The 14,084-nt window shown below is 43.1% G+C and overlaps 1 protein-coding gene across 2 annotated transcripts in view; it reads left to right on the top strand.

Annotated features, from left to right (window-relative positions):
• LOC122792214 (protein argonaute-1) overlaps window positions 1–14,084 on the top strand; it is a 1,920,205-nt gene that overhangs the window by 396,981 nt on the left and 1,509,140 nt on the right. For both annotated transcript variants that reach the window (XM_044059955.1, XM_044059956.1), the window contains exon 4: window positions 9,818–9,999. In XM_044059955.1, the coding sequence (XP_043915890.1) occupies window positions 9,818–9,999 (182 nt within the window). The remainder of the gene's footprint in view (window positions 1–9,817; window positions 10,000–14,084) is intronic.

The raw sequence follows: 14,084 nt of genomic DNA, 5'->3' as shown, positions 1-14,084 counted from the left end.
TTTATCACCACCCCCCGCTGCCCAAACCCTCACCACAGACCCATCAGATTATGCTTGGGGTTCACGCCTGGATGGCAGGTGCATGCAGGGCTTATGGAGCTCACAGCAAATCCCTGTGCACATCAACCAAAAAGAGATGGCTGTCCAGCACTCCTTGATAGCTTTCAAGCCCCTTCTCTCCCCAGGGGCTCTCCTGATCAAAACAGACAACACCACACTGTGATGTTGCTTGTCAACAAGCAGGGAGGGATTCACTCTTACCCTCTGCAGGCTGGCCATGACCCTTTGGCACACAGCCTCTGCCATACACCTGTTAGCACAATTCCTACCAGGTTCTTGCAACTGTCTGGCAGACCAATTAAGCAGAAATCTTCTGGGCCCACACAAGTGGCAGTTGAACGGAAGAACCTTCACCATAATAACTCAGAAATGGGTCACTCCGAAGGTCAACCTCTTTGACTCCCACGCCAACCATCAGCTCAGCAAGTTCTGCACCAGGGAGCATCACTGCATTCCTTGGAAAGTGGATGCCCTGTCCTTCCCCTGGGTCAATCTATTGGTCTGTGGCTTTCCTCCACTAACTCTCATCCCCAAGGTACTGCTCAAAATAAAGGAGGAAAAACTAAGGACAATTCCTATATCTCCAGACTGGCCTCACCAGCACTTGTACCCTTTGCTGCGCAGCCTGTCCCCACTGCCACCATGGCATCTTCCTCAGATTCCAAACCTCTTGACCCAGATGGAAGAGGAATTCATGCATGCCCAATTGCAGATACTCAGTTTGGCAGCTTAGCTTATTCCGCAGCCCCGGATCAATCTGCCAACCTCAGTAAACGGGTTCTAGATGTACGTGAGGCCGGATGCCCTAGCACTAGAAAGTCTTATGCTGACATATGGGAAATGTTCTGCACCTGGATCCAGGCTAAGGGAGCCAATACGGCACAGCCCTCCCTCTCATCCTAGATTACTTAGCTGACCCTACTACACAGTAGCCTCTCTTTCTCCAGTATAAAAATACATGCCTCTCTCTCTGCTCATTTCCCCACTGAGCAGCCCCTTTTTCTCACACTCTTTGATCAAACAGATGTTCATCGTGTTTCACTGTTGCAGTCATGACTGTAGGGTTCTCCCCTGCCGGCAGGCAGGCCTCGGTCGGCCAGAATCCCAAAGTCTGGGTCCGGCGTCGGCTGTTCAACCATGCTCCCTGACGCCAGGCGCCAGGAATACAAAGCTGACAGTCGGCGCCATCTTCTCCAGTCTTTCTTGCCGTGCGGTGATAGCAGTTCGCAAGTGCGGTTGGCTGACTCCTGACGATTTTTTTCTGAATATCTTCAGTCTGAAGACTTTTTCTCAAAGCTAAGTACCCGTTGAAATTTTTTCTTGCTCCAGTCCGATGTCAAAAAGTTGTTAATTGCATTTCATGTGGGAAGCAAATACCTCATAAGATTTTCATTCTTACTGTATTCCTTGCTTAGGCCCTGACCACGGCGTCGCTGGTTGTCGATTTTGTGCTAGATTCAATCAGCATACAATTAAGCGAAGGTGCGATTTTGCTTTTCATTACTTCAGTAGGCGCTTTAACTACAAAATGTTGTCGGATACGGTTAAGGCTACCGGAGTTCACAAACATCGCAAGGATAAAGACAGGCCTCCTAGGTCCAAATCTGATGATAGCGCTGCGGAGCCAGCTTCAGGTTCAGCCGTCGTCAGTGAGGCGCTTTTGCAGCCGCTGTCGTCGGCCATTTCAGAACCGATGGCAAACGGACTCTCGCGAGGAGCCAACAAGGCCTTTAAATATCTCTATTGCAGGACCTTCGGACAATGCTCCTTCGGATGGGTTGAGCCGCTGTGCAGGTACCGGCTTCGAAGGGGTTTTCAGGCCTACTCAGCTTACAGTAAAGGCAAAGCCAAAGACTCCTAAATCAGACTACAACACAGGCCTCTTCTGATCCGGCTCCCAAGTCACAGAAAGAGTTACTCAAGATGGCGGAGGATTTACTTACTATGATTAGGGGGTTCACATCCCCCTCCGGATAAAAGGCCAAGGCAGGATGTTTATTATGATTCTTCTGATCAGGCTTCTGTTTCTTCAGTTTCCTCTTCTGACCAGGAATATTTATTCCCTCCTTATTGAGGATTCTGATGCTGAGGAATCTATTCCCTCAGCTTCTCCCCTGAGGATTTCTCTTTTGGGAAACTTTGCATGACATGAGGGAACATTTCCACTGGGGAGGACAGGAGCATTCAGAATCTAAGAAAAGACTAAGGGATTTTCTTCTTCTCCCCCAACATAGACCCCTGGCTATTCTTCCTGTTTTGGATATTGTGGCTGATGCTTTTTCGGAGGCTAATTTAACCCTGATTCTTTCCTCCTGCTCTTGTCAAGCGGATAGATATTACAGGGTTCCTGATTCCCACCAGTTTTTATACAAGAACCCTTCTGCTGACCCTGAAACCATTTCTCAGGGCCCTAAGGGAGTTAAGGCCGCTTCTGCCAGAAATCCCATTCCCACTGAAAAGGACTCTAGATCTTTAGAAAGATGGGGCAAAAAAGTGTACACTTCTGCTACTTTGTCCATCAGGGCTTTAAACTGTCAGTTTCATATGCTGAAATACCAGCAATTTCTCTTGTCTGTTTTAAAACAAAAGCTTACTTCCATTTCTGCCTGTGCAGATGATAAGGAAATACATGACTTATTGCATGCCACTGAGCAAGTTGGAAAGCATGGTTTTCACTGTGGATTTGATGCCTTGGAGGCTTCTTGTAGGGCTGCTGCCTCCGGCACAGTCAGAAGGCATGCATGGCTAAAGGAACAAAATTTGCCAGAACAAGTGAAAGCTAAATTATTGGATGCTCCTGTTCAGCATAATGTTTTGTTTGGATCAAAAGCTGAAGAAGTGATTAAAAAGATGGAGGATAAGGCGAAATCCATGCAAACAGTTAAAGATTTCTTACAAGTACAGCCATCAAGATTTAGCAGAAAATGGCCTTCTAAAAATTGGTAACCGCAAAAAGAAGGCAGGTGCCCCAACGTTCACTGATCAAAAGTAAAGCACCAAAACGAGGAACTGTGACACTAACAGTTTAATACAAGTAACGCTGAAAATTCACAACACGTTTTTGTCCTTGACTTCATCAGATAACAGCACTCTGGTGAACTCACCTTAAATACATTAACTAATTACTGATAGCCAATGACAAAACTAATCAAATCAATCAATTAAATAAAAAACACATACATACACAAATTGTACTTCCTAAAACCACCATGAAGATCATACCCTATAATAAACAGCATGTACAAAAAATAAAAAATATATATAAATATGAATATATATATATATATATGTAAATGAACCATTTCTAAAATCTTAACATTTTGTTCTAAAAATATAATAACATCTATCTGGAATGGTGTAACAATTCTATAATTTAGCAGACCTCAGCTTTAACACTGGCTTAAGTGAAATCATGTCATTGAGACCTGGTGTTCTGTTGGCTTCTAAAACAATTTGCCAAAATAATTCTCTGTATTCCACCAGTGTTTCCCAATTCCCCCTCTAGGGTCAACTGGCACACTTTCTAACACAAAAAATCTAAATGTAGCTAATTTACATACACTGGTGTGCTTATATAATGCATTATTTTCTTTTTTGGTCCTAATGTCGTATAAATGTTCGTAAATTCTTTGCTTTGACATTCTTTCACTCTTCCCTATATAAAATGAATCAATGCTCAATATGACTTTGGCAAGAAAACTTTTAAACACAGTGTTAGTAAAACTTGGTTTTGTTGCAGGTGTTAGTAAAACTTATTCTCAAATGTTAGATGACTTGGATTTTTCTTTATACAAATATAAAATGCTAGAAATTTTAGCCGCCCCTTCTTCTTTATGACCACCTCCCTTTCTTTCAGCTTTGGGATTCTACCCTACAGTCATGACTGCAACAGTGAAAAACGATGAACATAGTGCAGTTGTGTACACCTACCATAAATGTAGATGTTAGTGTGTCTTCACTGTTGCAGTCTGGGTTTCCCTCCCTCCTATCCCCTCTTGTTTTTACTTTTGTGTGGTTCCTTTTTTCACCATTCTTCTGAGGTGTATTTGCAAAGGAAATGAGACCTTTTTCATTTTGGGACTCCTGACATCTGGGGCAAGAAAGACTGGAGAAGATGGCGTCAGCTGTCAGCTTTGATGGTTGAACAGCCGACGCCGGACCCAGACTTTGGGATTCTGGCCGACCGAGGACTGCCTGCTGGCAGGGGAGAACCCTACAGTCATGACTGCAACAGTGAAGACACTCTAACATCTACATTTATGGTAGGTGCACACAACTGTACTTTCCTAAGAGGGGCTAGCAACTTGAGGCCACGCAGAAGAACACCAACCACAGCTTTGGGACCTTAACTTTGTGTTGGAAAAGCTCACCCTGACCCCTTTTGAACAAGCTTCTTCTGCAGAGCAAACTTTTCTCTCCTGGAAGACTGCTTTCCTTCTAGCCATCACTTCAGCCAGAAGTGTCCGAGCTGAAAGCCTCATGGCTGTGGAACCCTTCATCTTCTTAGCTGACAAGGCATCCCTCAGAACTAACCCATCCTTCTTGCCCAAGGTGGTGTCCAGTGTGGCTCGCAACCAATCCATTCATTTGCCCACATTTTTCCTAATCCCCAGAACAAGGGGGAAAGGATCCTACACTCTCTAGATGTACGCAGACAGCTCAGATTCTATCTAGACGAGACTAAATCCTCCTCAATCGCTGGTTAGTTCTGCTACAGAGGCAGAAGGCAAAGCCATCTCCAAACAAACCAGTTCCAATTGGATAGCACACTGCATCCATTTCTGCTACAGACATGGAAAGCCTCCCCTCAAAGGGGTCAGGACTCTGCTCTACCAGAGCAGCCTTCACCTCTGCAGCTTTCCTCAGAGGAGTCCCCACCAGTGACATCCTGGAGGCTGCCACTCTGACATCTGTTCACACTTTTACCAAACATTACCACCTGCCTCTCTTCTCCCAATCCGGGGCAGGGTTTCCCTCTGCAGTCTTGCAGGGCATCCTAGCTATCCCCTAGTTTCCTTGACTACCTCCACCCATTTCCTCATCTTTGGGAATCAACCCAAATGTGATGACTGCAACAGTGAAACACAAAATAGTACAGTTGTGTACACTTCCAATAAATGTAGATGTTTGAGTGTATTCACTGTTGCAGTCCTGGTTTCCTTCTCTCCATCCCCCTTTCATATCTTTCCTTACAAGGGATATATTGGTATTTACTTTCTACTGGTGGGGTTCTTCCACCAGAACCTGGCTGCTATTTGGGGGCTCCTGACATGTTAGGGCAAGAAAAACTGATGTAATGGCGTCAGCTGCCTTACTTTATACTACTGATGACTTGATGTCAGTTCTGAAGTGACAGCAACCGATGCAGAAATACTAAGCCTCTGGTATTCGGGCCAGCCGAGGGCTACCCTGGCAGAGATAACCCAAATGTGATGACTGCAACAGTGAATACACGAACATCCACATTTATGGCAAGTGTACACAGCTGTACTTTCCTCACCCGGATCTAGTTAGCCTAAAGCTCACGGCTTGGCTGCTCCAATTTCCAAGTGTACACAGCTGTACTTTCCTCACCCGGATCTAGTTAGCCTAAAGCTCACGGCTTGGCTGCTCCAATTTCCATGATAGCCAGGACTCCCAGGCTTTCTTCTCCTGTTAAGAAGATCCTGATTGCAGCTCATAAATCTTCTGCAAGGAAGGTCTACTCTGGGAAATGGAACCGTTTTTTCGATCTGGGCTTCTCAGTATGATTTGGATACCTTTACAGCTCCAGTGTGTACCATTTTGGATTTTTTATAGATATTTTTATTTGTGGAGCTAGTTTTTCTACTGTTAAGGTGCAATTGGCATAATTTCCAATTTTCACGTGGGCGAAAATTTGGCCGCCTTAGCTTCGGCTGAACTTTGTAAGGCCTTTCTGAAAGGTACTTTTCTTAGGCCTGCTGTTAAGGACCCCAAGCTGTCTTCGTTCTGCAGGCTTGGTTTTTCCCCGTTTGAACCAGCTGCCTCTGATGCAGTTTTTGTCATGGAAGACTGCTTTTTTGGTAGCAATTACCTCGGCAAAGAGGGCTTTGGAGCTTCAAGCATCATCTATTAAGACTCCTTACCTAGTTTTCCATAAAGACAATGCGTCCCTGCGGACCAGTCCATCTTTCTTGCCGAAGGTGGCTTTAGAATCCAGTATTAACCAGGTCATTAATTTACCAGTCTTCTTTCCAAATTCCCAAAATAAAGGGAAATGAAAATCACATCTACTAGACGTGCACAGGCTGCAGTTTATACCTTCATAGAAACAAAAGATTACATAAATTGGATCTGCTTTGTCTTTTTTTCTAAACCCTTTTTGGGAAAGCCTGTCTCTAGTGTTACCATTGTTCGTTGGATTTCAATGTATTTCTTTGGCCTATCGAGCCAAATGTTTGTCTCCACCAGGACATGTTCGGGCGCATTCTACCAGATCACGCTCTACTTCTGCGGCCTTTTAGTCCAGGGTTTCTCTTGATATCTGTTCTGCTGCAACTTGGGCCTTGTCACATTCATTTCTCATTATAAATTGGATGATCTTTGTAGGAGCAGAGCATCTTTTGGCTCAGCCATGCTCCAGAATATCCTTCCATGAGGACCTCCCAGGTTTTTTGTTGGTAGCTACGGACTCTCAGGTTGAAGACCAAATGAAAACAACTTCAGATAAATAAGGTATGTACTTACCATAACGTTCCATCTGAGTTGTTGCTTTTCCGTCCCCTCCATCCACCTGCCTTGTTTTTGGGCTACATAGCGGACTGAAGAAACATACACCCTCTTGTCCTAGCTAGCTTTCAGTATCTGGGTCTTCCTCCGGTTGTGCCATGTTTTATAGGTCTGTTGGCTTTTTAGGTTGGTGCTGTTTCTGCAACAAACACCATCTGAGAGGAGGAGGGGTGAAGGGCATTATGGGTAGAGGAGGAGCTTGGACTTTGGAGCCGATGCTGGTGTATATGGCCACGTCAGATCCGTGCTGGATCTGAGTCCCTTAGGTTGGAGACAAATGAAAACCAGCAACTCAGATGGAGCATTATGGTAAGTACATAACTTATTTTTTTTCTATTAGAAAAGCTCTCTTATTTTGGGTAATGTTAACTATTCTTCAGTGAACTGGAGCACCTATACTCCCAGTGTAGTAAATGCCACAGAGTTTTAGATTTAAACAAAATTCCCTTGAGCAGTTGGTGAATTATTAATTTACTAGAGGACACAGGGTTTTTGGCCCAATTCCTACAAATATACCTCTTGCACTAGTCTTCTAGTATCTCCATCTGTTATGAAGTCTGAGACTAACTTGACCATCTCCTTTAAACTCTGAAGAGCTCATACAGCAACCCCTTAAGTGCTACAAGCATGCTAACTTCAACCGTACTCTATATACCAAACTCCACTTATGACTGCCCCTTCTGGTTCTTAATATGGCAGCAAGCCTCACTGAGGAATTCTACACTTATTTAGAAAATTGGATAGAGCTAGCAGTCCCTAACAGAAACAAATATGTGAAATTCAGAAAACAATTCTGGCCACAACGGGGGGGTCTGCAACAAAAAGAAATCCTTTAAATTATTTCTTAGATCAAACCCCCCTCTTTTTCACAGACATCAAAAGCATAACAAGCGTCATTGCAAACAAATTCAGTGCTAACTTCACCCCCAGTGCTTCTATTCAAAGCTCTGAAATATCTAAACCCCTTACTTCCCAAATTATTTGTACAGACCATTTACTAAAAGTGGTAACCAGAGCCACAAATACTTGCTCCACGGGACATGGCAGTAGATATGGTTGCTTAACAGTTGGCCATGCCCTTGCATGCACACTAAACTGTTTTAACCAGAGGTTAGCTAGTAGCTCATTCCCTGAGTAATAACGTTGCAGTGGTGGCCCTATGATTGAGCAGGGTAATTATACTTCTCATCATCCTCTACAAAGCTGTGGGAAGTATTCTAACTGATCTCACACACTAATGTTAAGAATCCTGTTACTTTACCCCAACAGTCTGACTTTGTGAAGAGTGGGTCCTGTCTGTTTAATCTGAGAAACTTCAAAAGAGTTATGGAGACTGTAGATGGTGGCTGTGCATTGCACATATTGTATTTTGACCTGCCAACACTGTCAACACCATTTTATAGGGTCATAGGTAAATACTAGGCTAGTTGTCCTTGCAGGCCATTTTAAGCCTAGCCAGGTTCACTTTTGGTCCTTGAATTAACCTATCCCATTTGATGTTAGACTGGCCTTTCCTTAGCTCATCACTGACTTATTTATTACTCCTAGTGAGACTAACTGAGATCATGCCATAGATAATGTTAGTATACCCATGCTAGCATCAGAAATGCTAAATTTAAAAATCGAACTGTATGTGGTGTATAGATAGGAAACTGGCTGATAGACAGCACACAGTGCGATTTGTAAATTTTTTTATCAAAGTATGAAAGTTGACCAGTCGTGTCCCTCAGGACTTGATGCTGGGACCTTTCCATTTTGGTATGTACTTCTCAGATCTCCAAGCAGAGAGACGAGAATTCTGGCTAAAAAAGTTTGCAGATGACTGCAAGCAGAGTATTGTAACTATCCTGTGACACCCAAACCCTTCAGAATGACCTTTTCCTAGTAAACTCTTGAACTAAATGTTTGCCCAGACTAAGTGCTAGAAAGTGAACTTCTACGTTTGGTATACATCCCCTCCCTTTATATTGTATAGACAGCACACCACTACAAAATGAAATTAGTGTTGGCACTAGGTGCATGGATTTGATAGCTTCCTCTGCTCTCATGTGACAACCACCTATTTGCCAAAGGAATATAAAGTTCTAAAGAGGTGATCAGTCCTTTTTACTCAGCAATGATTAGGTTAATTGAGTGTGGTGCCTCTTTGGGGAATGTATTTAACTAAGCATATAAAACAATTAGAAAAACATTAAAGGTCCTTAACCAAACAGAAGACATGTCTAAAGTCCGTGAGCTACCGAGAGAGGCTGGAAGTTCTATTCCTTTATTCGGTGATTTATAGACTTTTGAGAGGAGATCTTTCTCTGTTACTGCACCATTAGAGACCTGATTGTCCTGGCACTCCTGTTTCTTTGGAAGCTCAATATGTCCTACATTACTAGAACATAGGACTTTAATCTTTACCAAGACTGCAGGGGAAAGGTGTACAACCCAGCCCCTCCCAAACTCTGGGATAAACTTCCAGTGCATGCTAAGCAGTGTGACCCATCTTCCTTTAAACACGAGTTAAGAATGGATTGGGGTATTCACAAATTTACCCTTGGATTGATTGGTATAGCTGTCCTGGAGAAAGGAGGTGTGGCCAGAGGAGGGATATTGCAAGATCATAAAACAAGATGGCTTGATATTTCTGTGTGTATATAAATAGTTCTTGCTTCTAAAGTTAATGTGAGCTAAAACATTATTTTACTATTACAGAAGCTGGCAACATCTGAATTTACTAAAAAATGCAAGATGCACTGTTTTGACATTTTGTTGAACTAAGCAAAAAAAGATGTAGCCATACTGAAACAGTTTCCTATTTTTGCTTGCAACAGATTAAATCCTGTTTGTAGCTTTGCATACTATAAATTTGTATAATAGAACACTGTTTCTGAAATTTTCTTAGAACTTTTATAACTAACAGAATGCTTTATTACTCTTAACAATTTAATACCCATATTCCAGTACAAATAAACGGTAACCGTAAGATGGATGTCAACTAACTAACTGGTTTTATTTGCAGGTGGATTTTGAGGTAACAATTCCTGGAGAAGGTAAAGATCGGATATTCAAGGTCTCTATTAAATGGATGGCAATTGTGAGTTGGAGAATGTTGCATGAAGCACTGGTTAGTGGACGAATCTCTGTTCCTTTGGACTCTGTACAGGCCTTAGATGTTGCCATGAGACATCTCGCTTCAATGAGGTAATCTTAAATTTTTTTTTTGAGTATGTAACTGTTGCTGTTCTTCCCGTGATGTAAAGTTTGCCCGCAGTTTTCATTTGTTTGTGACCTTAATTTAGAGAATAGGTAGTTACTGTGGTTTTGCTTATTCAGCCTTAAATGTTCACATTGGAATTTGAGCACATCTTACCATTCCTTTCAGGTTTTCGTTATGTAGAATAACAAATGTTGGATGTGATAGTTCTTTAAAGCGTAACCTATCTGCTAAGGAGATCAAATCTTTGACTGGACTTGCCTTGGAGCATATGCTCAGCTTAGTGGACATTACTTTCCCAGGCTATGTAACCAGCTCACATTTTTGTAACAGTGTCTCTATCCTCCATTTGACAGTTTTTTCAATGCAAGCCTGGGGCTAATAGGATCTTAATGAACTGAAGAATTCCTTCCCCCATTTCTTCTTTGCAGGTATTAAGCATAGTTGACAACCCTGTTTTGTCATTTTTCTTCTATCTTGGTTTTGTTGCAGGTCTTCTATCCAAAGTAGCTATGGTTTCAGTTTCTGTCTCTTGTTGCGAGTTCTGTTTGTATAGGTCTCCTTCCTTGTTTTAGACCAGGGGTGGGCAAACTTTTTGATTCATGGGCCACATTGAGTTCTAACATTTGACAAAGGGGCCGGAACAGGAGCAGATAGATAACATGCTTTGAAAACATCACCTCATTGGGGGAAAAATACACATCTTGGGATATGGAGAAAACATGTGCTTTAATTTCCAATGAAAATGAAGAAAAGCATTACAATAAAATCACTGACTTCGAAATGAGTCTTTAAACACTGAATATCAAATAAATGACCATTTTATTTTAAAGCACTGAAAGTTCTGTTATCCTTCAGGATATCACCATCACTCTCCTCCTGACTGTCTTTTTTTTCAAAAACGGTAGGAGATGCAGATGTACTTGTCCTGTTCCTTTTATTCAGTTTGTTTCCCCAGTGCCAAAAGTCAACAACGACCAGTGCAAGGACGAAACAGTTGCAGCAAGTCAGTCTGTGAAGCGTTATATTTGATCTGCGCGCACTGTTTATTTTAACAACGTGCGTATCACCTCAACAAAGCCAATATATCTAGAGTTCGCCATCTAGTGAGGAAACATCAGAATTGCAGGGGAAATAAAACATTAACAAGGTTAATTTATTAAATTTTTTCAAGTTTGGCGGGCCGAATCAAAACATTTAACGGGCCGCATGTGGCCCCTGGGCCGTAGTTTGCCCATGCCCGTTTTAGACCCTTCTTTCAGACTTTGAACCACTGCACTTCCTGTTCCAGTTTTAAATTACAGGTTATTGTAATTAGAATTGCTGATTATTGCCATTTGGTCTTTAATTGCATGTTATACATCATTCTGCAAGGACAGTTGGGACACATCTCTTTGCAGAAAGATTACTTAACATCCTTTCTGTTGTATGTGGTTATAAGCAGCTTCACTGATTTTGAAGTGCCATCACTGCTGCCAACCTGTCTTGTGGATCAAGGCTTTTGTTGACGTTTCCTTCCAGACTGGCTCTCTATGGCTTTTACAGCTGATTTATTCTTCAGGTGCATTGTAAGCAGGCTGCTTCGATCTTTCCCCTGTCACTAAGTTTTGAGAGGCGTACAAAGTGATCTAGGAGTGCTTCCCCTTCTCAGACTGTCTGGAGCTCAGGGTTTGTCTACATTTTCTTGTATTAGAGTACCTTTTTTGGGGTCTATATTAGAAGACTGAAAGAAAAAAAAAATAGCGAACGGCAAAACAGTGAAAAGACCAGACCTCGAAGATTGGAATATTTGCCCTTTCCTCACTGATCGGAGTTTGCGTATGTATGTGTATATGTATACATATATATATATATATATATATGTGTGCATAGAGATATATATATATATATATATATATATATATATATATATAGTATACATATATATATAGTATACATATATATATAGTATACATATATATATATATATATATATATATATATATATATATATATATATATATATATAGAGAGAGAGATAGTGGGGGTTGGGGGTGTGCAGCCCTGCACAATAGCAAGTTCGAGGTCCAGTCCTTTCGATGTTTAGACGTTCTCTATTTTTTTTTATTTGGTACTTTTAATATAGACCCCCTTTTTTGTTTTTTCTCATTTAGGGCTGCAGTGTTACATATTCTTGTGCTTGGGCAGGCTAGCATTGAGCCTGCTCCTTTATGCTTCATTTGGTATTCTGCTCCTCTATAGTTTGGTGTTGGTCCTTGTGATTCATGCATGCTCATCTGTTCTAGTGTCAGACCCAACAGCCTTTGCAGTTCAGCTCTACATGGATGTCCTTCAAGGATGCATCTGCAGTCATCACATATGGGTTGTCCTGCCTCAGGCAGCCCTTCGGTCGGCCGGATTCCAAAGTCTGGGTCTGGCGTCAGTTGATGTCGCCCTTTCCCCGACGTCAGAGCGCCTGGGGTATAAAAGCGTCAGCCGACGCCATCTTCCTCAGTCTTTCTTGCCGCATTGTGCCTGAAGCAGAAGCAGTTCGCAAGTGCCGGTCGGCCAGCTCCTATAATTCAGCTACCGAAGGCTTCAAAAGCTAAGTACCCCATTGGGGACTCTTTCTTGCCTCAGCTGATGTCAGATAAAGTTAATAATTGCTTAACTTGTGGGAAACAAATACCTCATAAGGATTTCCACTCTTACTGCCTCCCCTGCCTAGGCCCAGACCACGACGTCTCGGCCTGTTCAGCCTGTGCTTCCTTCAATCGACGCACTCTTAGGCGTCGGGCGGAGTTTGCAGAGGAATTTTTTGGGGCTACTTTCTCTTACAATATGCCGCCGGAGACTCCGACTTCGCATTTAACCAACAAACGGAAGGACAAGGACTGACACACGTGGACCGCGCTTTCGGCTGAAACCACGGCTAGGCCTACCGCGAGTGTTTCAGTCTCGGCTGAAACAGAGTCCTTGGTACTTCCGACCACTGAAACCACTCAACCGATAACCTCGGCCCCGGAGGCCCCTACTTGAATCGGTTATTGAATTTCCTTCAGAAACTGGTGTCCTGGAAACTTCCGACACCATTCCTCTAGACAAAACTACTCCAGCACGTGGTGCAGCCAGGCCTCCTGCATCCATGTCCATAAAGGCATTCACCAGGGCTAAAGCTGCTAAGCACACAAAAGCTTTGCCTCCCAGGGTTATTCCTCAGGGACCCACTACTGGTTCACAGATTCTAAGTTTAGCAGAGGACCTTATTTCCTTAAGGGCTCTCAGCCACATCCGGACAGGGGCTCTCAACCTCCTCTAGACAAAAGGCCCAGGGTTGAGCCCTCTGATCCCCACTCCTCAGATGAGGCCTCTGATGGCTGTGCTCTCTCGGACTACCAGGAGGAGGCTTTTTCGGCCTACGAGGATTCTGATGCAGAGGAATCTATCCCCTCGGCCTCCCCTCCTGAAGAGCTGTCCTTTGGGGAGACCCTTCACACTATGAGAGAGCATTTCCAATGGCAGGGCCAGGAATTCCCTGATTCCAGGAAGAGATTAAGGACCTTTTTGCATTTACCTCAGCATAGACCTTTGGCTATTCCTCCTGTTTTGAATGTCATTGATGATGTGTACTCTGAGTCTAGCATAACCCCTGGCACTCTTCCACCGGCTCCTGTCAAACCCGATAGGTACTACAGGGTCCCGGACTTGCATCATTTCCTTTACAAGGCCCACTCTGCTGATCCAGAAACTATTTCCCAGGGCCCTAAAGGGGTTGCAGCTGCCACTACTAAAAATCCTCTCCCCTCTGAAAGGGAGTCCAGGGCTTTAGAGAGATGGAGTAAAAAAGTGTATACTTCTGCTACTCTTTCTATGAGGGCATTAAATTGTCAATTTCATATGATACAGTACCAAGAGTATTTGTTAGATGAATTGCATAAAAAACTGTCTTCACCTGAACCCCTAGATCGCAAATCACTTCAGGATCTGGTACATAACTCCCAACAGGTTAGCAACCATTTCTTGCAGTGTGGTTATGATTCATTGGAAGCTTCATGTAGGTCAGCTATGACAGGTGCAGTCATACGTAGGCATG

The sequence above is a fragment of the Protopterus annectens genome, chromosome 1.part2 (genome assembly GCF_019279795.1).
Source record: "Protopterus annectens isolate FY-2018-M chromosome 1.part2, PAN1.0, whole genome shotgun sequence".
In the NCBI taxonomy this organism is placed as follows: Eukaryota; Metazoa; Chordata; order Ceratodontiformes; family Protopteridae; genus Protopterus; species Protopterus annectens.
This window is presented reverse-complemented; position numbering and strand designations above follow the sequence as displayed.